General features: G+C 48.5%; 1 protein-coding gene across 9 annotated transcripts in view; it reads left to right on the plus strand.

Annotated features, from left to right (window-relative positions):
• The window catches only part of LOC139760351 (uncharacterized), a 492,128-nt gene that overhangs the window by 29,350 nt on the left and 441,323 nt on the right, over positions 1-21,455 (plus strand). For all 9 annotated transcript variants that reach the window (XR_011715318.1, XM_071683401.1, XM_071683413.1 and 6 more), the window contains exon 3: positions 3,981-4,038. Coding sequence is in view for 8 of the 9 variants with exons in the window: in XM_071683401.1 (XP_071539502.1) it covers positions 3,981-4,038 (58 nt within the window). In the remaining variant the exon portion in view is untranslated. The remainder of the gene's footprint in view (positions 1-3,980; positions 4,039-21,455) is intronic.

Here is a 21,455-nt window from a genome sequence, read left to right on the forward strand (position 1 = left end):
AGGCATGGGAACGTGGAATGGTAGAATCTCGCCGGAGATACTCTTAGGTAGGTGAGTGTACTCTCTCTCTCTCTCTCTCTCTCTCTCTCTCTCTCTCTCTCTCTCTCTCTCTCTCTCTCTCTCTCTTCTCTCTCTCTCTCTGTATCTGTCTATGTATATCAACCTATATATCTTCTGTGCGTGTGTATATCCATCTTTATATCTCTCACAATCTGTCTCTATCTGTCAATCCATTTGTATCTATCTATCTGTCTGTCTGTCTATCTCTCCGTGTCGTAAGGGCTGAAGGCCCGGCTTCGTAGCGATATGTCCAATCAATCTTGTGTAGGCGAGAGTGGAGCAGGTTCTTTAGTTCCCGGGGAGCAAAGCGAGGCAGAGCGAGGAACGGACCCACAGAAATGAAAATTAGTTTCATGTTAAGATGTGCCACTCAGACCGAAGGGTAAATGGCCTCTTGCCTCATGGAGGTTCGAAGTTCGGAGTGGGGGAGCCCTTATGGTACGAAGAACCTGTCGTAACTACCGGAAACTGATGGCCCCGAGATTTTTTTTTCTTTTTTTTATTCTTCGGGAAAGTGGGGACCGTGAGGAACCAGCTGGTTCATCATGGGTTGCTGGACCTTGAGGAATACGGGTACGATCCACCACCGTTCTCGTGTGTCTTAACTTTTCCCTACTGTGCCGTAGTATATAACGCGTCTGCCTTTGTTATTCCACGTTCCCATAAACCTCCACCTTTTCCATTCCATGTTCCCTTACGTCTCTACCTATCCCGTTACTTTAGAGACGTGAGGGAACCTGGAATGGGAGAGGTAGAGAGATGGAAGGGAGTGTGAAATAGCAAATATGGACGCGTGTGTGAACTCGAACCGGGAAACTTCTTCAAGCAAAGTTTGCACTAATATTGTTATCATTGCCCGGAGGCTCAAAGGTTAATTGGGTCCCCTCTTAGAACAAAGTTAGGACCGATGTCTGGTTCTGCAGAACATACACACCCGGGATAGATTGGTTCCTTGTTGCTGTTGTGCACATCTGCTCCATCGCAATGAAATTGTTTACCCGTACCTCATAAATCCTCATAAACGCCATTATGAGTTTCGTATAATTACCTGACTGGAGCTGTCGCCGCCGCTGCTGTACTAGTTCTCTCTCTCTCTCTCTCTCTCTCTCTCTCTCTCTCTCTCTCTCTCTCTCTCTCTCTCTCTCTCTCTCTCTCTCTCTCTCTTTGTGTGTGTGTGTGTGTGTGTATGTGTGTGTGCCTGACAGCTTCTTCCATCTGATCCGCGGAAAGTTTTGCCCAGTTGGCATCGCGTGATCCATCTCGATGGGCAGGGGCGTCATAAAGTTTCCCATTCGACTGACTGTAATGCCATTCCGATGGGACCGCGTCGCCATGTGTAGTACCTGATTGACTTAGGGGTAATACGGTGTGTATGTTCGTCCCACACGCGCCACACAGAGATCGTGTGTTGGGCCAGTACCTCTTCAGAACCGTATCTCTCGGACCCTTGACGTTCTGTGGTTCATGTCCCTGACCAAGAGACTCTCTGTATCTCATAATCTCTCTCTCTCTCTCTCTCTCTCTCTCTCTCTCTCTCTCTCTCTCTCTCTCTCTCTCTCTCTCTCTCTCTCATCTTTGTCCCCACGTCTCCTCCTAACTGCGTGGCTTTTGGTAAAATCTTTACCAGAGCGTATTTTAAAAACTTATTGACGACACATCTGACATTGTTTCCTTTTTTTTCATGTCTCCAATTAAAACTTTTAATAAGTTTGCAATTACTTCAATATCTATTGAAAACTTGACTCTCCTGTTATTCCTTGGAGTCTGAATGTGTGTGTGTGTGTGTGTGTGTGTGTGTGTGTGTGTGTGTGTGTTATGGGGGGGGGGGGGGTAGTGTCACTATATGCTTTCAGTTTGTCTGTCTGTTGACACACTACGTTTGCATATCATTTTGCATATCATTACCGAACGCTCCTTGGGTTGGCAATGTTGCATGGATGATCTGCATTTCAGTACAGAATCAGTTTTATGTGCCTACATCCCGAAATTGTGGGGGGGGGGGTTTAAAGTCAGTAGATTGGCTAGACCAATTTAAGATTTGGATGATGAAAAAATAAAAAATTATTTTTCGCTGTTTATCTTCATCCTGAGGATCATAAGTTGGAGTCATGTGTCGGTATATTCGTATGTGTTTGAAGCTTCGGTTTCCGGTCTCTGGCTTTTGCCAAATCGCGCCGGGTTTATTGGTGAGGAGGTGATATATATTGCCATCGCCTCCGCCGAAGGCCGGGCGGCATCTCGCATCCGAACGTCGGGGGTTCGACGTACCGCATGAACTTCCCCGTCCGGATCCCTGGGCTCCTCTTCGGCTTGGGTTTAGCACCTTCATCGCGACGGTACGACCCCTTGGGTGTCATGTCTTTGGTCCTGGACCTAACTCTTAGAAGGTTAAGGGCAGAGGCTACGCCACCGTACCCAAGGGTCGTGCCTTCGTGCCTTAGGGGCTGTGCCGTCGTGCTCAGGGGCTCAGTAGAGGGAGGCGCTCAGCTGGATTCCATTCTTGAGAGTGTATGCAAAATAGTTGTGCTGCGTCGTGCATGAGTCTCTCAATTCCACCTGAGGGACGAAGCTTGACACATGTGTGCTCCTCTCCGTCAAAGCAAAGAATGCTGTCAGTTTTCTGTTCTTTAAACTGCTATGACGGCTATGGGAGGATGGAGGGGCCTTCAGCGGCGTGTCGTGGAGCGGTGATAAACTTGTAGGTGTTCGCAGTTTGTGAGGACAAGATCTGCCTCCTCGAAGGTGGACTGAGTATGCTGTTAGTCGTTGCCTCTCATCGGTTGGTTCAGATTCAGAGAAGTGATCGCAGCCGGTGTATTAAACCACCCGTGGCAAGATTTAAGTGGCAAAGAGGGACGTTGAGGTACACACACACACACACAACACACACACACACACACACACACACACACCACACAGAGCCAAGGACCAAGCGAGGTGGTCTGGCCTTAACACCTAGGAAAAAAAAAAAACAGGGGTGTGATAACTGATTGTAGAGGTAGTCCTGGAGTTTATATCTCCGCTTCTCTTCTTCAGCCATTTGTCAGGGGTGTCTGGCAGCAGCAGCCAGCACCGGGTTCTCTCCAGCACCGTAAAAACCCTGTGATATTGAGCCTTAGTGTCAGGTGAGTGATGGCTGAGAAGCCCCGTGGGCGTTGAAGGCCGCAACGCCAAGAGATGGCGGGAGGGATTGATGTAAATCAATGTGTTACGTTTATACATACACATTGTGTGTGTGTGTACTTTGGGGCGTCTATTAAGAATGTATATGGTGGTTCAAGATACGCCAGGCACTCGGGAGTAAAGGCGAGGGAGATCTTAAGTCTTTTATTTAATAGACATTGTTTAAAGAACTTCTCCGTCATAATGTTTGTAGAAATGTTTGTGTGTGCGAGTTGAGACCAGGAGTCACACACACACACACACACACACACACACACACACACACACACACACACACACACACACACACACACACGTTATGGTAAGACAACAGTAAATTGCGATGATTTTGAAGGTAATGAGAAGAGGAATGTAAGACCATGTGAGGTGGGGTCGATAGAGTATAGATTAAGATCTGAACAGCTGGTTAAGATGAGGTTCACACTGGTTTGGTGTATTGTACGATTTAGGTCAGCACCTGTTGTGTTCACGTTCGAAAACGAGGGCGTAATGACCCGTTCAAGGCACGAGACAAGGTCGCCTGTCGCTGTCTTGACGTAAGTGCCATTGCTCTACGTCCTAGCCATCTGTTCATCCTGTTAGACGAGAGAGTATGTATATGAAGTGTAGTGAGACGGTACGAATCATAGTGTAATCATCGCCGTCTCATTACACGATACCCGAGTGAGTGTTAAAGAGTAAGTTATATATTTTTTTTAAGTGTGTCCTGTTCACCCCTACTTCGTTTTCTGTTTCAGATCTTCCCAAGGGGTGGGAGCAAGGCGTAACCCCGGAAGGCATCCCCTACTATATTGAGTAAGTAGCTTGATAATTTAACTTTGAATAGCGTTTTTTTTTTTCTTTCTTGCTTGTAGCTACGGATTGTTACCGTTAATTCTGAAGACTACTTTCCCACGTTACTCATATAGTTCATTGCTATTTTGTTTTTCTGTGCTGTATTTGTTATAGTTGTGTAATTACTGTAGTTAATGTATGTGTTTTTCTTGTTAAGGTCTGTCCTCTGCTGTAGTAACAAAGCTTGATAGTGGGTTCAAAGTGTCTCTTTCTTATTTGTATTTAAGTTTTATTTGATTCGTTATGTTAACTTGCTGGATATATGAGTGCCACTCTTCTACTGATGTGATTGATTATGTGTTTGGTTTAAAACTTATTGTAGATATGGGGGTTATTATGCGTCAGTAACTTTCATTTGTATTTTCTAAGGAGTTCTACTAAGCGAAGATGCTCTTACAGCGTCACAGATCCATCTCTCATACGTGGTGTTTGGTGGTGGGAAGATCAGAGAAGGATTGAAAGTCAAGTTGTTGGACGGATACACGGTGATGGGAAGATAGAGTGGAACGGTTATACCAGTCGTAGTTGGGAGAGAGAGAGAGAGAGAGAGAGAGATGTGGGTCAGGTATGGTTGTAGTGTAGCTGTGGGTGTGATGTAAGCGGGAGAACTGTGGTTGTGTAATGATTATGGGAGTGGTGTTAGCGGGGAGCTGTGGTTTTGTTGTGGGTGTGCCAGAAGCATTGAGTTTGTGGTGTGTTTGGTTGTAGGTGATGAGTTGTGGGCAGGCACTTAGTATGGTGGGTGGGGTGTTGTCGAGTTGGTAATAGTGTCATGGTCTGGCCATTTAAGTCGATGGTGTGGCATTGTGGGAGCGAAGTTGTGGCTTTCGTGTTGTAAGTGTAGAGTTATGAGCATGTAGTAGTGGACTTGTTGTTGCAAGCGTGCATATGTGAGCGAAGAGGTTGTGGCCAGGGGGTCTGATTGTAGATTGGTTGACTCTGGGATGTTGGGAGATGATGTGTGAGTCAATTTGTACTGTGAGCAAACAGGTGACAGAAGTCGTATGTGGTGTGTTCACGAGGGGGAACCTGCCGAAGGAGGCTGCCCCTCTCGGCACGTTCTCATCTAAGAGTCAGTCTCTCGCACGCCTGTCAGTCAGCATGTCGTCCAGTGTTAAAAGCCAGCAGAGTTTTACTCGCCATGGTTCATGACTTTCCTTTCGTCAGGTACGTTTAGGTAAGGTGGAGTATGAGGTAAGCGTCGGTTTAAGGCTCTGTGTTCCGGAAGTTGATTAGTGTGCAGGTTTGGGGAGTGCCTTGGTCCTGTTTACTGTGTAGACCTCTCTTCCCGCGTCTCTCTCTCTCTCTCTCTCTCTCTCTCTCTCTCTCTCTCTCTCTCTCTCTCTCTCTCTCTCTCTCTCTCTCTCTCTCTCTCTCGTTCGTAGGCCAGACCTGGTCTTCGAAGCCGGTATGGAGAGGAATTACAGCGAGTTCTTTTTTTATTTTTCCTTGACTGCACCCCTCTTTAGGAGGTTGGTTGGCTGGCTCGTCGGAGGAGATTTGTATAGTGTTCTTCCTCAGCTCGCAGTGCGCTGGGCCCGCATTAGAGTGAGCTCGACTCCGCTGCAACGAGAGTCGTTTGTTTCCCCTCCCGAGAAGAGGTCGCTCGGTCGTCGTCGTGAGTCGCGGCGACGTGGGCGGCTTCCAGACGGTATACGACCCAAATAGGGGGGAGTGTAGTGTATCGCCGCACGACCCTCGGACGGCGATGGGCTGAGTAATGACGCCCCGAGACCCTCAGACTGTCGGGGGGGTCGTTGGTCAAGGTCGTTCATAGGGCAGGAAGAATCGTTATCGGGAATTTCTCGAGTGATTCTCTTTTTTTTTCATGTTTCCAAAGGAAGTATTTTTGAAGTCGCGGAGGAGTATGGCGGAAGGTGTTGAGTAAACCGAACGGTAAGGCTGTACGAGGCGAGGCGCAGCTGAGGACTTCCACAGACCTACTGTCACGTACAGTTCATACCCGGGAGCGCCACGCTGACTCTCCTCCTCCCGCCACCAGTGCCGCCAGCCGGAGTCCCCGTGTAATCCCTTGCTCCTCTGCCCGATTTATTGGACGTAATTAATCACACGGTGGAAACGGAAGGATTTGTGTAGCGGGTTAACGAGATGCTGGGCAGGGATTTATGGTGGTGTTGTCCGGGTGATGGGTGCACACCATTGCTTCAGTGGTCTTGCTTCTCAGGCTCCATCATCCCTATTCATCTCTGCATATATATATATATATATATATATATATATATATATATATATATATATATATATATATATATATATATACCAGAGAGAGAGAGAGAGAGAGAGAGAGAGAGGAATTATGTAGTATAATAGTTTAAGAGCATATCTGTCCACGTAGAGAACACCACCTCACCACCTATCAGTTTCGTACACACGTGAAGGAATACGTGAACTTGCTGGGTTTTATATATACACTCAACCGTGAAATATTCGGCGGGAGTCTTTATCGCAGTTGGCCAGATATCCATCTATCGACAGGAGCCGATCTCTTCAGCAGGAAAGATTTGCATACAGTGCGCCAGAGTACGCACCGTTCACACTGCATTGGAGTAAGAGACACGGTTCATTTGACTTTGGAATTTACGTATGTATGTGTCAGGTGCTTAAATGCAAAGCAGTTCAGTGATACCGTGGACAAAGGAGCGCGTGGTTAGTGGGTAGGTTGAGGCAAGGAAAGGGCATACAGTGGGTACATCGATACGTGGACGTACACTGCAGTTGATATCAAGAAAGAAAGAAGAAAAAGATTCGTGAAAGGTATCTCTAATCTGGTCCCCTGCGTGTAGGCGTCTATGCACGCCAGCTTATAATGTGAGAGTGGGTTTCATCCTCCGTGCGTGCACGCGTTTCGCAAGGGCTTCCCCTTGTTCCCCTCTCCCCCCTCTACACACACACACACACACACACACACACACACACACACACACACACCTCTGCAGAGCGGCAGTCGCGTCGTGGGGACCTAGGCAGTATGGTGGAGACACAGGATGTGCTGAAGGACAGGCGGTAAGCGGTGTGTGTGTGTGTTGGTCGGTGTCCAGCCAAATACGGGATGGCCTCGCCCTCTTCGGGGGGTGGCATCTGCTCCCAGAACTGGTACCCCGGACCTTCCTGTCCCGTAGTCATGGACTATATATATATATATATATATATATATATATATATATATATATATATATATATATATATCACGGTGAAAGTTCGTGTTCAGTGTTCCTTGATGTATTGTGACTCGGTTTTATGAGGGCTTACACCTCTTGACCACCACAATAGAATGACCCTCGATCGTTAACAATGCGACCCCTCAGGCATGGCGATGTGACCCTTGGGTGTGACGGTCAGGTCAAATGCCTGGAGGACAGGTGCGAGGGTCGTGCCGTCGTGCTCTAGGGTCGTGCCGTCGTGTTCAGGGGACGTACCTCCGTGCATACGCCCATACCACGCCTCCCGTGCACAGGCCTGTGCGAAGCAGCCTCCCACGCCTTCCATGAACACGACCATGCTGCGCCTTTCACCTCATTCGTGTACAGGGCCATACTGCGCCACCCACGCCATCTTTGCACAGGGCCATGCCACGCCATCCGTGTATTAGGCCGTGCCACGCCTTCCTCTCAGTTATCCCTCATCCCGCGCCCACGGACCATTCCTTCTAATCCACAGACCCCCCCCCTCCTATCCTCATCTCAGCTGTCCATTTGTCTACGCGTCGAACCCATGTTATCTTGCCCTCAAACCTCGAACCCTTGTTCTCCGCATGCGTTCCGTGTGCATGTCGACACAGGGGCGTGGTGGCCGCACCTGAACGCGAAGGATGAATTGTTTATTTAGGCGAGGGAGAATGTGTGAGAGGAAGTGTGAGGGAGAATGTGTGAGAGGTAGTGTGAGGGAGAATGTGTGAGAGGTAGTGTGAGGGAGAATGTGTGAGAGGTAGTGTGAGGGGGATGAAGACGTAGCCTGTAACGCTGCTTGTGGTCAGAAGCAGTTGCTGGCGGTGACAGACGCCAAGGGTGGTAGGTGTGGCGATGTTCCTGAGAGAGAGAGAGAGAGAGAGAGAGAGAGAGAGAGAGAGAGAGAGAGAGAGAGAGAGAGAGAGAGAGAGTTTATGGTTCCTATTGAACGTGTGCAAGTCATTTTCCCGTCTCTTTTTTCCCCCCCGCCTCACTTATTTTTGATATGTTTACCAGTCTGGCTGTCCGCCTGCCTGTCTGTCTCTGGAAATAAAAGAAACGAAGACATGTGCTTCCCGCGGCATCAGTGTTCCCAGATCGGAGTGCTTCCCCCCCGTCTCTCCTTCCGTCCTCCCTCGTGGGGCCCAGTGTTGCCAGACGGGTTGCAGACCCCGCGGCGTGTCAGGTCAAGAGGTCAGCTGCGGGGAGACGCTTCAGAAATACCTCGGCCCTTATAAGGTGCTCATCGCTGGGGTCCTCATCAGTTCTTGTTCATCTGCGGTAATTGGGTTTCGTCCTTACAAACTCCCCCTCTTTATTTTTAATTTATTTTCCTGTATTTCGTACGGTTTCAGTGGCTGGTCAGTATTGTTCTCAAGAGGTGAAGAAGACTGTTGCACAGAATTTATGTTTCCTGTAACGAGGACTGTCATGGTCATCCTTGACTCGCGTGTGGTGAGAGAGGTGTGAGTGTTCCTTTTTTTTTCTTTTTTTTTTTTTTTTCTTGGCCTCTGAGAAACATCAAGGGGGTTCAGGCAAGCTTCAGCCTCGAAGGAGAACGGAAATCCTGCACTGGTATCCTTGAGGACAAGAGCTGCCTCTGTGAGCCAGTCGGGTTTGAGGCACCACGAACTCGTCTCGCACCCTCTCTACTCCCTCCTCTCTCCCTCCCCTCTCCATCCCGCGGGGCTGCGAACGCACTTAAGGGGTAGGGGTGTGATGACTCAGGGAAGGGGTGGTGGAGGGTGCATGTGTGTGTGAGATCTTTCCGAGGGTGAGGGGGTGTTGTGCAGACCTGGGCCAGGCCAAGGGAGGGAGGGAGGGACGTAACTGGCCGGCCCTTGTTTATCTTATCATGTGAGAAGAGTCGAGGAGGAGGTGGTGGTTTGCAGGGCGGGTTCCCTTCGCCGGCGCTGTTTATCTTATCGCATGTGAAGATTTAAGGAGTGCAGAGCCGGCAGGCAGATGAGGGGTATATAGCGTCCTGCGCCCAGCAGGTCCACCGGTGAAATGCCTTTTCTGCGGACGTGTAGACTTGAAAAGATTTTTGCTACAGTTAGGAACACCGTCAATGTGGACTGATTTTTGCCTCTGGGCATGAGAACGTGGCACTTGCGAGCACGACGGTACGATCCATGGGTATCAGGGGTTGATCTTTGGCCAGAGATGAGAGTCAGCTCAAATTTCAGGTCGACGGTCGTGCCTTCGTAACCAAGGGTCGTAACCTTGTGCCCAAGGGTCGTACCCTCGTGCCCAAGGGTCGTTCCTTCGTGCTCAGGAGTCGTGGCGTCGTGCCCAAGATTCGTGCCGTCGTGTTCAAGCGTCGTGCTCTGTGGGTTGAGGAGTTCATCGCTTCTATTCATTCTGTCGTGGTGTGCCTTTGCCTTTAGACAAAGCGTTTCATAATACATCGTATCGCACTGTCACAAATCATTTCTCTGTTCAAATGGCATTTCTTAATTTTAATTGTTTGAGTTATGACACCTTTTCCTTTTTAAGCCGTCTGGTCTACAGAAGATGCAGATACGACCAAGGAAGGGATCGTGGCGGCGGTGAACATCGTGCAGCCATTGTATATCGCCAGTGCTGGGCGTTGGAGAAGGTATTTATTGTCTTTGCCGAGGGTCTGATATCACTTGAAGTATGGTCAGTGTTTTGTTGGCGTTGGGGAAGTGGCGGGACCCGGAACGGGACGGGAGTTGCGGGGTTAGAAGAGGGTACCTACCTACCTACCTGCCAACCTACCAGCCTACCTGCCTACATACCTACCTACGTACCTACGAGTACGTACGACGAGACCTTGCCATCGTGGTGTGGGTCGGTGGGTAGCGCTCACGGGAGAGAGATGTTCAGGGTCAAGAACAAAGAGTCGTATGAGCTGCGTATTGTCGAGTTTAAGAGAGAGAGAGAGAGAGAGAGAGAGAGAGAGAGAGAGAGAGAGAGAGAGAGAGAGAGAGAGAGAGAGAGAGAGAGAGGAAAAGGGTACTTAATGGAGTCTGAAAGAAGAGGGAAACAGCTCTGAGAGAGAGGGGAGGACACCCAGAGACTAAGAACCGATTTAATTAAATAGCTTTATTTTGTCCAAGTAAACAAAGAGTTTCTTTATCCGTGTAGGAAGGTAAAGGGTTTACGGCAGAGGGTAAGTAGGGGGCAAGCACAGAGCAGCGAGGTAGTGAGCACAATACGTGGACGTAGGAGGGTGGTAGGATCCTCCTAGCACAAGATATATGCTGCATCCAGACTATCAGAATGCATTCAGATACAAGATTGATGATGTGTGAGATACAGGAACCCTGATTACAAGGAATGGTCGAGAGTACATCAGATACACAATGTACAGAATGTACAGACCACTGGCTCGAACACAGGAGAGGCTCGGAGACGAATGATACACGCAGGAGACACAGCCGGTGAGGTAGAGTAGTAGGTCTGGAGGTGTATGATACACAGAAGACAGCCGGTGAGGTGCTAAAAAGCCTGGAGACCTGGGCCAGAGAGGCCGCCATTGATCAAGTGAGTGTCTAAACGTAGGTCTTACAGTAACCATAACTCACGCTGGGTATTGGTGGGTGGGAGGGAGGGAGAGAAGAACTGGTCCAGTTGGTTACCCGCCCCTGTGGAACAGCCTTATCGGCCTTGATCCCAGGGACCAAAGGTAGGGGAAATCCATGATGCTCTGGCCTTGATCCTCGGGCCTTTGGGAGGTCACTGATCCACTGGTGTGTACCTCTGTCACATGCGTGGGCCATGTCGGGTGCAGGGGGACGTCGTACCCAATGGGTCGTCCCAAGGTGCTCATGGCTGTAAAAAGAATCTGTCGAAGAACAGCACGACCGAACAAGTCTGAAAAAGACATTGAGAACTAATAGATCGTTTGAGTCCCTTCCGTATGTCAAAATATTTGGAGCACTTCTTGTTTTCTTTCATTTAATGTTGACAGAGGGGTTTCCTGCTTGCTCCGACCTCCTCATCTGGTTCGCACTGTTTGGGAGAGTACCCCAGCCATCAGTAGAGAGAAGTGGTGGACATCTATCTTAACGTGAGCGTGGATGTTTACTGAGACACGAGGGGACACAAGGTAAAGTTCCTGGTAACCCTCTCAAGGTGTTGGTGGCGGCTTCGGGCCTCGTCGAACTCGCTGTGCAGGGGAGAACGGGCCGTCGGAAAGACGAAGGATCGAGGGAGGCAGGGCCGAGATCGGGCCATTCTACCGGCAGCGAGACTAGATGTGTCATTCCCTGCGTGTCAGAGGTTGTTCTGTTCCTCTGCCACACAGCTGACATACACCTTTTTTTTTAAAGTAAATATAAACGTTTCTTTGGTAGTGTGGGTAGAGTGCGCGCTGCAGGTTGGGTAGACTGAGGCAAATGCGAGCAGGCGGTGTTTCTGAGAGCCCAGTTGCGGAGGTTGAGTTGTGCATTGTCCACCAAATCGGTGCTCTGCATAGCTTCAGTGGTACACAGTGTGTGTGTGTGTACAGTACCACTACAGGTCGTTATGTCTCGTGTGAGCGTGTTGTGACGCCCGCAGGTTGGTGGCGAAGTCTGTTTGTTGAGTGGCGTAACCACTTCAGGTCCTGCCCCTGTCGTCTTAGCTCACAACCTGGATGTACGACGTCATAGTGCCAGTGACTCAACCTGTTGATTAACATTTATGTGTGCTTTTATCTTGTTCTCAGGGCGAAACAACGGAACGTTATTCGATCTTGTCATCCTACAAACCCTCACCACCAATGCACAGTAAGAATACAGACGTAAGAATAGATCAGGTGTTCCTTTCAGCTGGCGCATATATTCCTTGCGCACAACACTAACGCAGAACATAAGATCCCGCTAAATTTAATGTTGAGAGGTAAGATATATCTTTGGTTAATTACTGCACGCTGACAGGCAGCCACGAGTGTAAAACTCACTCCCCGTTCACTACAGTACAATTGCAGATAGTTAATGCAGACAGCGTAAGTAAGTCTTAGTTGTTTGACGGTGGAGAATGTTCAAGAGACGGTGGGCCCTCCCGGGTGCAGAACTCCCTCCCCCGTGCGACACGAAGAGGTAATTACAGAGGACCACACTGGGAAGCCTGTGTGGTCGCTTTTCTATGATTTCATCATGGAAGTCAGGGGACTGACCTGAGTGCATTGAGTACCAATAACACGATTTCTTCACTCATGCGTACATGTAAATCCCAGTTTGCGAACGCAGAGGCCTTAAAGCTACGTAAAGTGTGGGAAATCCAGCGAGGTTGGCGTCATACAAGGCGAAGCGACACATGCAAGCAACATATGGCTCTTCGACCTCCCTGTTTGGTCATAGGTCCGTGAGTGAGTGATTGTTGACACAATATCTCCGGCCCGAGCAGGCGTTGAGTGTACTTGTTAGTGACTGCCTCTGGAAGGGTTATTGAGCGGTGTGGATTACCTTCTTGAGCACGACGCTGCCACTAGTGAACACGACCCTGCGATGGGGGTTACTCTTGTGCGCGACGGCACGACCTACCATTGCGCGTGATGTTGCGACGCTCGAGCACGACGGTGCGACCGGTGAGCACGACACTTACGACCCCCTGAGCGTGACTGTAACGAAGCACGACGGGACGACCCGGGGGTAACCATGGCATTGAGCTTGAAGGGTCAGGGGATGCAGTCCACTAGCCAGGTGGGACTTAACAGTCGAGAGGTCGCTGTCATTTTTTTCCCCTCCTCCCCTCATTCGTTAGTCGTGTGACAGACCAGTTAGCCAGCTACTCTGCTCATGCCAGGCACGTTGTTCTTGTCCTCCAACTTGGGAGGCTTAAACCCACGGAAGACTTTCGGTTTTCCTCGGTAAGGTCGTATGTCATAGGCGAGTTGTCTTAGTGATGAAGCAGAGATGACTGCAGGACAGGTTGTTATCATCTTGGTGAGGGAGTGGTGGTGAGACAGAACAGGTTATCATAGTGATGAAGGAATGATGACACAGACAGGTTAACATAATGCTGAAGTAGTGATGATGCAGAGGAGTTATGATAATGCTGAGTGAGTGTTGAGTGACAGGTTTATATCGTAATGCTGAAGCTGTGGTGATGGAGATTATCTGATAGTGCTGAATCAGTGATGATACTGAGGCATTGGCGACACAGATTATAGTGCTGAAGCGACGATGACGCACAGGGGTCATCATAATGCTGAGGCGGTGATGACGCAAGTGCCCGGGTGACGCTGGGAGGTGAGCGTGTGTTGCGAATGCATCACGGAACGAGCGTTCGTCTTTTGCCCTCCACACACGCCCCGAATGTTTGCTCAGGTGGGTGATAACTCATCGATGAGCCACCTGTCGCCTGCCAATTAATGCCACGCTAATTAGACACGCCCTTACAGCGCCAGATGCCTTCAGCCAGGCAGTACGCCGCTGGGGAAGCAATTCCATTGCTCTTCGGAAGAGGTTTCGATAAGGGCCGAGGATGATTTGTCCTTCGCAGGACATTATGAAATTCATTTTCCTATTTAACGAAAAATCGTAATGTTTCCCTCAAGAAAGAGGCGTAATATTGTCAGAGACATACCTGGGATTGCTTGGAACTCGGAATAGAATGTATGGGATGCTTGATAGAGCGGAGGTGTGTATTGGTGTATAAGCCACACATAAAACATTCAGAGGAAGGTCCTTGCAGGTGTATTGTGGTGGACGGAAGTAGGACTGTCCCTCATTGTATAATCACGGTCCACGGGTCTCAATACACACGCACGGACCTTGCTATTTGATACTGCCATTTCTATTCCCATGCTGCTAGGCTTTGTTTGGTTTGAGGCCACACCTCTCTCTGGCCGGTAAGGTCGGGATGCAGCTCCGCCACCCAGGCAGAAGCGCCCCTAACCGTCATCTTCCTCCTCCTCCGTCTCCTCCTCCTCCCCACCCCCCCACAATGCCGAACCCCTGATACCGCGAAAGATATTATTTTCCAGGAAAGTATCAGCAACATCATGTCTAGGAAAATTAAATTCTTGGGTTGCATTTTTATAGGAGAGGAGGCGCGTGTTCCGACTTGGGGAGGTACGAGGCTTGCAGGGTTGAAGGAATGTCAGGGAAGCGGGGTCGTCTCCGGCACCGGTGGCTGACGCCCAGCTATGTGGGGGTTTTGTCCTGCCCCACAGTTACCGGTGCACGCATTTTCCGTTCCTCCTCTTACTACCTCTAGGAACACACACACACACACACACACACACACACACACACACACACATATTCTTTCACGTCTCTGTCTTCCCAACGCACTCAGTTTTTTTTCTTTACTTGTGAGTTCGAAAAACATTTGAAGTAACGAGTGAATTATTTTCCTTATTTCGTGAAACATAACTGTGCAGTTGACAGTTGTTTTTACGTTTTTTTTTTGTGTTACCCTGTATGTCATTCATGTGTTTATGTTCTTAATTCTGTCGAATTTAATGGTTTTTAGCTGATTCATTAGTCAACTTATTCATCAGTAAAGTATTATGAACACATCTGTATCACTTTGACTTTGAAATCAGTAGGGGAATAAAATGATTACTTATTAGGTTTTCATAGTTTTGTATAGTCGATGTCGTCAGGCATTTGATGACCTTTGTTGACCCACAGCATAGCTATGTTAAGGGTCAGGGGAGAGGTTTATGCCACCATGACCCAAGGGTCGTGCTGGGTCGTGCTCTTATGCTGGAATTATCCAACATGATATCAATCCATCTTCAGATTTTTATCCCCCTTAAGTAATGGAAGTCTTGTTTTTCGTGAAATTTTGAAATCAGCAGAAATTTCATCATGTGTGTTACGTTCAGTGATTATATTCATATTCATCTTAAAAGACAAAAACATGATTTTCTGTCGATAGATTTGGGAGATTTTATATTAGGCTGTTTAAGAAATTATTCATGGAAAATTGAGGATTTTAAGACTAAAAGTACAATATCATCGTACCTTGGCAGTATATTCAATTTTCTTCGTTGTCTACTTGAAACGAAACCCGCGTTTTATTTTTTTTTTTTTTTGCCCTCGTTTTCTATGAGAGCTGCTGCCGTCCTCCAGTTATTGATGAGTCACCGCGGTAAACTGGCTGTCATCAACCGTATAAGTCGACTGGAAAAAAAAAGTTAATTTTTCCTCCTGGTGGATATGATTGGAGGTTTTATAGAGCTGTCGTAAATAGCTTTTTTTTTTTTCCCCTCCTCTCAGTTTTGTCTCACTGCACGGGAAAATATTATCTTCACTCTGGACGGAGATGCGTAAGTTATTATTTTTTTTTTTACCGTTTTTCGTAAACTTTATAAACGTTTTCTATCAGTCTTATAATTTTGTTTTTAGTAACTGAGGATATATATATATATATATATATATATATATATATATATATATATATATATATATATATATATATATATATATATTTTTTTTTTTTTTTTTTTTTATACTTTGTCGCTGTCTCCCGCGTTTGCGAGGTAGCGCAAGGAAACAGACGAAAGAAATGGCCCATATATATATATATATATATATATATATATATATATATATATATGGGAACTAGAGAGGTTTTGAGCGATTCAGGAACGTCATGGCAAACAAAGACTTTGTTTACATTTGACCCTCCGAGTATGGTGGGACGACCCCTGAGCACGACGTTACGACCCTTGGCATTAACGACATACCCTTTGACCTGACCGTCTCGGATCATGTCATCTCTGCCCACGGTTCCTTGTAACGACCTGTTCAGAAGTGGTTGGTCTCGTGGTCTTACGGGTCGCGCCGTGGTGTAGGGTCGTACCGTCGCGCTGGGGGTTTTTAAGGGTCGTACCGACGCAGTCTGTGGTTGTACCGTTGTGGTCGTGAGGTTGAGTGCATGTCAATAGAATGAGTCGCACAGGTATTCAAGGAACGTGTCGTTGTGTGGCCAAAGTACACATAAAATGGTGTGACTGTCACGGTAAAGAGGATGTGTTACTTGTGTGCGATGTCATAGCAGGCGGGACGGTGGGGTGAAGGGGGGGGGGGGTGACATTGGACGGAAGTGGTCGTCACTAAGAAAAAAAATAATGCTGGAATTTTCACGTGGGGGGAATTACTGGTTTATCGCTCGGGCAAGGATGCTCGTGAATGCTCGCTGTGTTAATGTATCCCGAATGTGAAAGACTTTATGATGTATTACGTGGGGCACCTCTCTCTCTCTCTCTCTCTCTCTCTCTCTCTCTCTCTCTCTCTCTCTCTCTCTCTCTCTCTCTCTCACACACACACACACACACACACACACACGCACACACACACACAGACACACACACACACACACACACACACACACATGCATTCTGCATTGGTAAAAGAGAGAGAGAGAGAGAGAGAGAGAGAGAGAGAGAGAGAGAGAGAGAGAGAGAGAGAGAGGAGAGAGAGAGAGAGGAGAGAGAGAGAGAGAGAGAGAGAGAGAGAGAGAGAGAGATTATGAGAGTATTTAAGGAGTCACATTGTTACATCTGCATGACAATAGCGTAGGGCGTGGCCTCCACAGAAGATGGTAATTTGTTGCCGTGTGTCTTCATAGAGAACGTGCCGCACCGGCTCGTTTGCATAACATGGAATATAAAGTAGCCTTATGTGAAATGGTTTATGGTTGTGATGCCTTCTGTACCGGGACGTTACGTCATTGGTCTTCGTACGCTGCAATGAGGCATATGACCGGCACAGCATATCGTTGTGTGGTGTCTTCGTACGCTGCATAAGGCATATAACAGCACAGCATATCGTTGTGTGGTGTCTTTTTACACTGCAATAAGGCATTTGACAGCATATCGTTGTATGGTGTTTTCGTACGCTGCAGTAAGGCATATAACAGCACAGCATATCGTTGTGTGGTGTTTTCGTACGCTGCAGTAAGGCATATAACAGCACAGCATATCGTTGTGTGGTGTCTTCATACTCTGCAGTAAGGCATATAACAGCACAGCATATCGTTGTGTGGTGGTGTCTTCCTCATGCAGCAGATGATGCGGTATGTTGTTATTTATATCATTAGCGTTGGCTCGTTTAGTACATCGTGGGTGCGACAGTGACCTCCTTGTGTGAGGGAGGGAGGAGGTCAGACCCTCCAGAGCCAGCCAGGGAGGAATGTTGGGCTCTGGAGAGAGTACAGTGGGTGTTGTGTGTCCACCCCAGACCACACAGCACTGTTCTTGTGTGTCCACCCCAGACCACACAGCACTGTTCTTGTGAGCCCCCACATACCTGTAATGCTGTTCTTGTGAGCCCCCAAGTTCTGTAATGCTGTTCTTGTGAGCCCCCAGTCCCTGTAATGCCGTTCTTGTGAGCCCCCAGTCCCTGTAATGCTGTTCTTGTGAGCCACCAAGTCCTGTAATGCTGTTCTTTTGAGCCCCCAGTCCCTGCAATGCTGTTCTTGTGAGCCCCCAGACCCTGTAATGCTGTTCTTGTGAGCCCCCAGACCCTGCAGTGCTGTTCTTGTGAGCCCCCAGACCCTGCAATGCTGTTCTTGTGAGCCCCCAGACCCTGCAATGCTGTTCTTCTGAGTCCCCATACCCTGCCACACTGCTCTTGTAAGCCCCCATACCCTGCTACACTGTTCGTCCTTCAGTACATGAGAGTCATGCAGGATACAGGTCAACGCTTGCATGACATCATCACACGCATGGCACGCTGGTATCTCGTTGATCAAATGTTAATTTCAAAGTCACATGCCCGCGTGTCTTTCCCCTCCCGTAATTAACCTGTGTCGTCGGGAACAATAGATGCGTAAATGCAGACATGCACAATACCTGGAGGTCGGTCGGTACAGGCTGTATGATTAATGATATTACAGCCAAATGCACGTACACGGTCCCACAGTACAGCAAACAGGCATCTGTATTACAGCCACCGTCAGGTACATTACAGGTGCGTACATTACATCTACGGGCGCATGTATTACAGGAGGATACAGCAGTGTTATCATCAGTAGCTTAAGAACATTTTACCACAAGATAAGAAGAAAAAAGGCCAGTTTCATCTTGAAAGATATTCAAAAGGATTTTTTTTATAATTGCTAATTTCATGGCTAATTTGATTTGATTGCCTGACTGACATGACTTGTATCCATAGTCCTTGGCTTTTACTCGGTCCTGGGGAGATTGGACCCCTGCCCAGACCGTCGGCGGCGGGGAAGACAAGGATATACAGCTGTGCCATAAGTGAATATACGTGTTATGTGACCTTGCGGGCGACTGCCAAGTGTAACAGTGATGCGGTTATCGCCATAATGATGCCGGCAGGTTGAGGTTGGGAGTGTGTGTGTGTGTGTGTGTGTGTGTGTGTGTGTGTGTGTGTGTGTGTGTGTTGTTGTTGTTTACTGTCCTTCAGCTCGGCCAGGCCACGCTGGTGTGGTCAGCTGGGCGGAGAGAGAGAGAGAGAGAGAGAGAGAGAGAGAGAGAGAGAGAGAGAGAGAGAGAGAGAGAGAGAGAGAGTGGAATTCGTGGTAACACTGTCACCACGGAGTATGTGTAACGTCTGTGTGTGTATAACAGGAAGTATGATTTGATATGTTGGATCCTGGGGAGAGAGGATGTGGTTCCTCAGTGGTCTGGTGACACTGGAAATATTCCCCTGATTTGTACATTCACCTTGAGGGTGTGTGTGTGTGTGCCCCCCCCCCCCCCCTCCCTGTCCTCGCTGACCTTCACTAGCGAGGAGTTTTGTAATTTAAGAGAATGTTGCGAATCATCAGAATTCCCAGCCATATTCAGACGCCATGGCCAACCCTTAAGGCGAAGACGGCAAACATGTCTTTCCAACCCTTACCAGGAAGTAGTTAGGCGCGTGTGTTGTGTGTGTGTGTGTGTGTGTGTGTGTGTGTGTGTGTGTGTGTGTGTGTGTGTGTGTGTGAGAGACACGGGTGCTGCCGCCGCCGCTGTGGTGGTCGAACAAAACTGACCCAGCAACAGCAGCTGCCAAGAGTATCAACCACACCACCACAACCCCTACCACAGTCTCGTATTATACCACCACCACCTCCACCATCCGTCACAGCCACCAGCACACACACACACCCCCATACGAAGCCCCGTCACCAACCCGATTGTGAAGGCGATCACCGGTGCACGTCGCCGCTCGTATGTTTACTTCCTGTGGTGACTCACTCCTCCCTGCCGTCTGTGGTCGCTGGCTCTGGCCGACCAGCTCCTCCCACAGAGAAGGGGACGGGGGTGAATGATGGTGGGAGGGAGGAGGGGCTGGACGGGAGGGAGTAGAGTGCGGTAAACACACTTGGTTCCCACGGAGCCTCAGAGCACCTCAGGAGAAAAACACCAGATATTTTTCGGTGGAATATGTGACCAGTTCATAGTCTAAGAGGCTGCTTTCACACACTCGTAAACCAAGAGGTAGTTGTGTCAATATGCGCACACACACACACACACACACACACACACACACACACACACACACACACACACACACACACACACATGCACTCAATATACTGTGGGTATGTAAATGATGTACCAGAAATATATATAATCAACCACCCGGCCCCATCCTTCGTTAAACCTACACTGTACGTAATGACACCATATGTAACTATCATTTATGTTTCTCCACTCCAAATTGCCTTCCCAAACTCCTGCTTATCTCCTGCTGATAACCCGTCGAAGGATGGGCGTGTTGAGGGGGAGAGAAGATGGGAATGGGATGAGGTGACGCTAGGAGTCTGGGACAGAGGCTAGGATTGATGCTGGCAAAGCGCGACGGTACGATCCTTGAGCACGACACTGAGGCCCTTGAACACGACAGTACAGTCTTGTGAGCACGGCAGTACGACCCTCGAGCACGACGATGCCACCTCTGGTGGGTATGATGGCCTGGCCTTTGACCTGACCTTGAACAGGTTAGGTCAGACGTCACGCCTTCGTGCACACAGGGGGTCGTACCCTCTTGCTTCAAGGAGGATATCATAATGGCCAAGGGCTATACTGTCGTGCCCTAAGGATTATACCCTCCCGGTCAGGAGGTTGAGACAAGACGCGAATGGTGTGAGTTCGGACGGGGGCTCAGAAGTTATGGGAGTGGAGAGGCCATGGAGTTTGGTGCCTTGAAGGACTTGGTCCATGGCCTCGGGTTTTTTTTTTTTTTTTGGAGTGATTGGGGCCTGAGTGAGGCCAGCCGACTCAACACCAGTGGTTTACTGGCGATTTGAATTGATAATTCCGGTGATGGATAGGTCTGTGCGAGGTCATTAATGGCGGGGTTATGCCTGTAGCCGGCCAGGAAGGTCTTGTGAGGGTTCTGGCTGGCTGGATGTAAGGGTTAGTACGCGCATGGCCGGGGCCTTCTCCAAAACACATACCCATAGTGTGTTGCTTTGGACCGTATCCAGTGGTCAGTCATCATTATACTTTCATGTCTCCATCTCCTCCTCCTGTCTCTCATTTTCTCCTCCCCTTCTTCCCACTGATTCTAGCCTTCCTCCTCCTCATCTTTCCTGTCTCTCCTGTCTCCAGCCTCCGTCCTTTGCATCTCCCTAACTTGTGTGGAAGTATCCAGCAGAACCAAATATGAACCCACGTCGCGTTCAGAAGTACATTATTATTATTGATTATCAGTAAACTTCGCGCCCAGAGCACGTCCCCGACGGAATTCAGGTTGCCAGAAATGTACTCATTTGGTGGAGTCGGGGCTTCGGGCACCAGCAGTCGAAGCAGTTGTGCAAGACCGTCACTTGGTTGTGTTAGTATGTCACAGGTTCTCCTTCAAGTGCCTTGTGCTCAGTGGGAGTTTTGTAACATCATGTTTCGTGAAGTGTTCCTCTTTTTTTTTTTTTTCTCGGTATTACGTGAAACGTTTCTGTTCGGGGTTTATTGTTCGTGTGTTTCACGAACAGTTTCCCTCTTGCGTCATTTTCTCTTGGGGTTGGTTTCCGGGGAAAGTTGGCCGTAGTAGAGCAGGGCATGGCTGGCTGGCTGTGAATTATACAGCAAGAGTGGCAGGAGGAAGCGGAACTGGCTTATGAGAGATGGAAGGCTACGTTTGTCACGTTGTTTGATGTGTTCTGACTCCCGTGGGCTGCATCATGTGTCAATTACACTCGCGAAGTGGCAGAGGTTAATGATGATCTTTGGTTATTATAGGAGCTGGTGTGTGTGTGTGTGTAGATAGTGATTTTTTGAATTGCGTAGGGAGGATTGTACAATCGTGGAGTCTCGTGTATTGTATATGT

Source organism: Panulirus ornatus, chromosome 36, assembly GCF_036320965.1.
Source record: "Panulirus ornatus isolate Po-2019 chromosome 36, ASM3632096v1, whole genome shotgun sequence".
In the NCBI taxonomy this organism is placed as follows: Eukaryota; Metazoa; Arthropoda; class Malacostraca; order Decapoda; family Palinuridae; genus Panulirus; species Panulirus ornatus.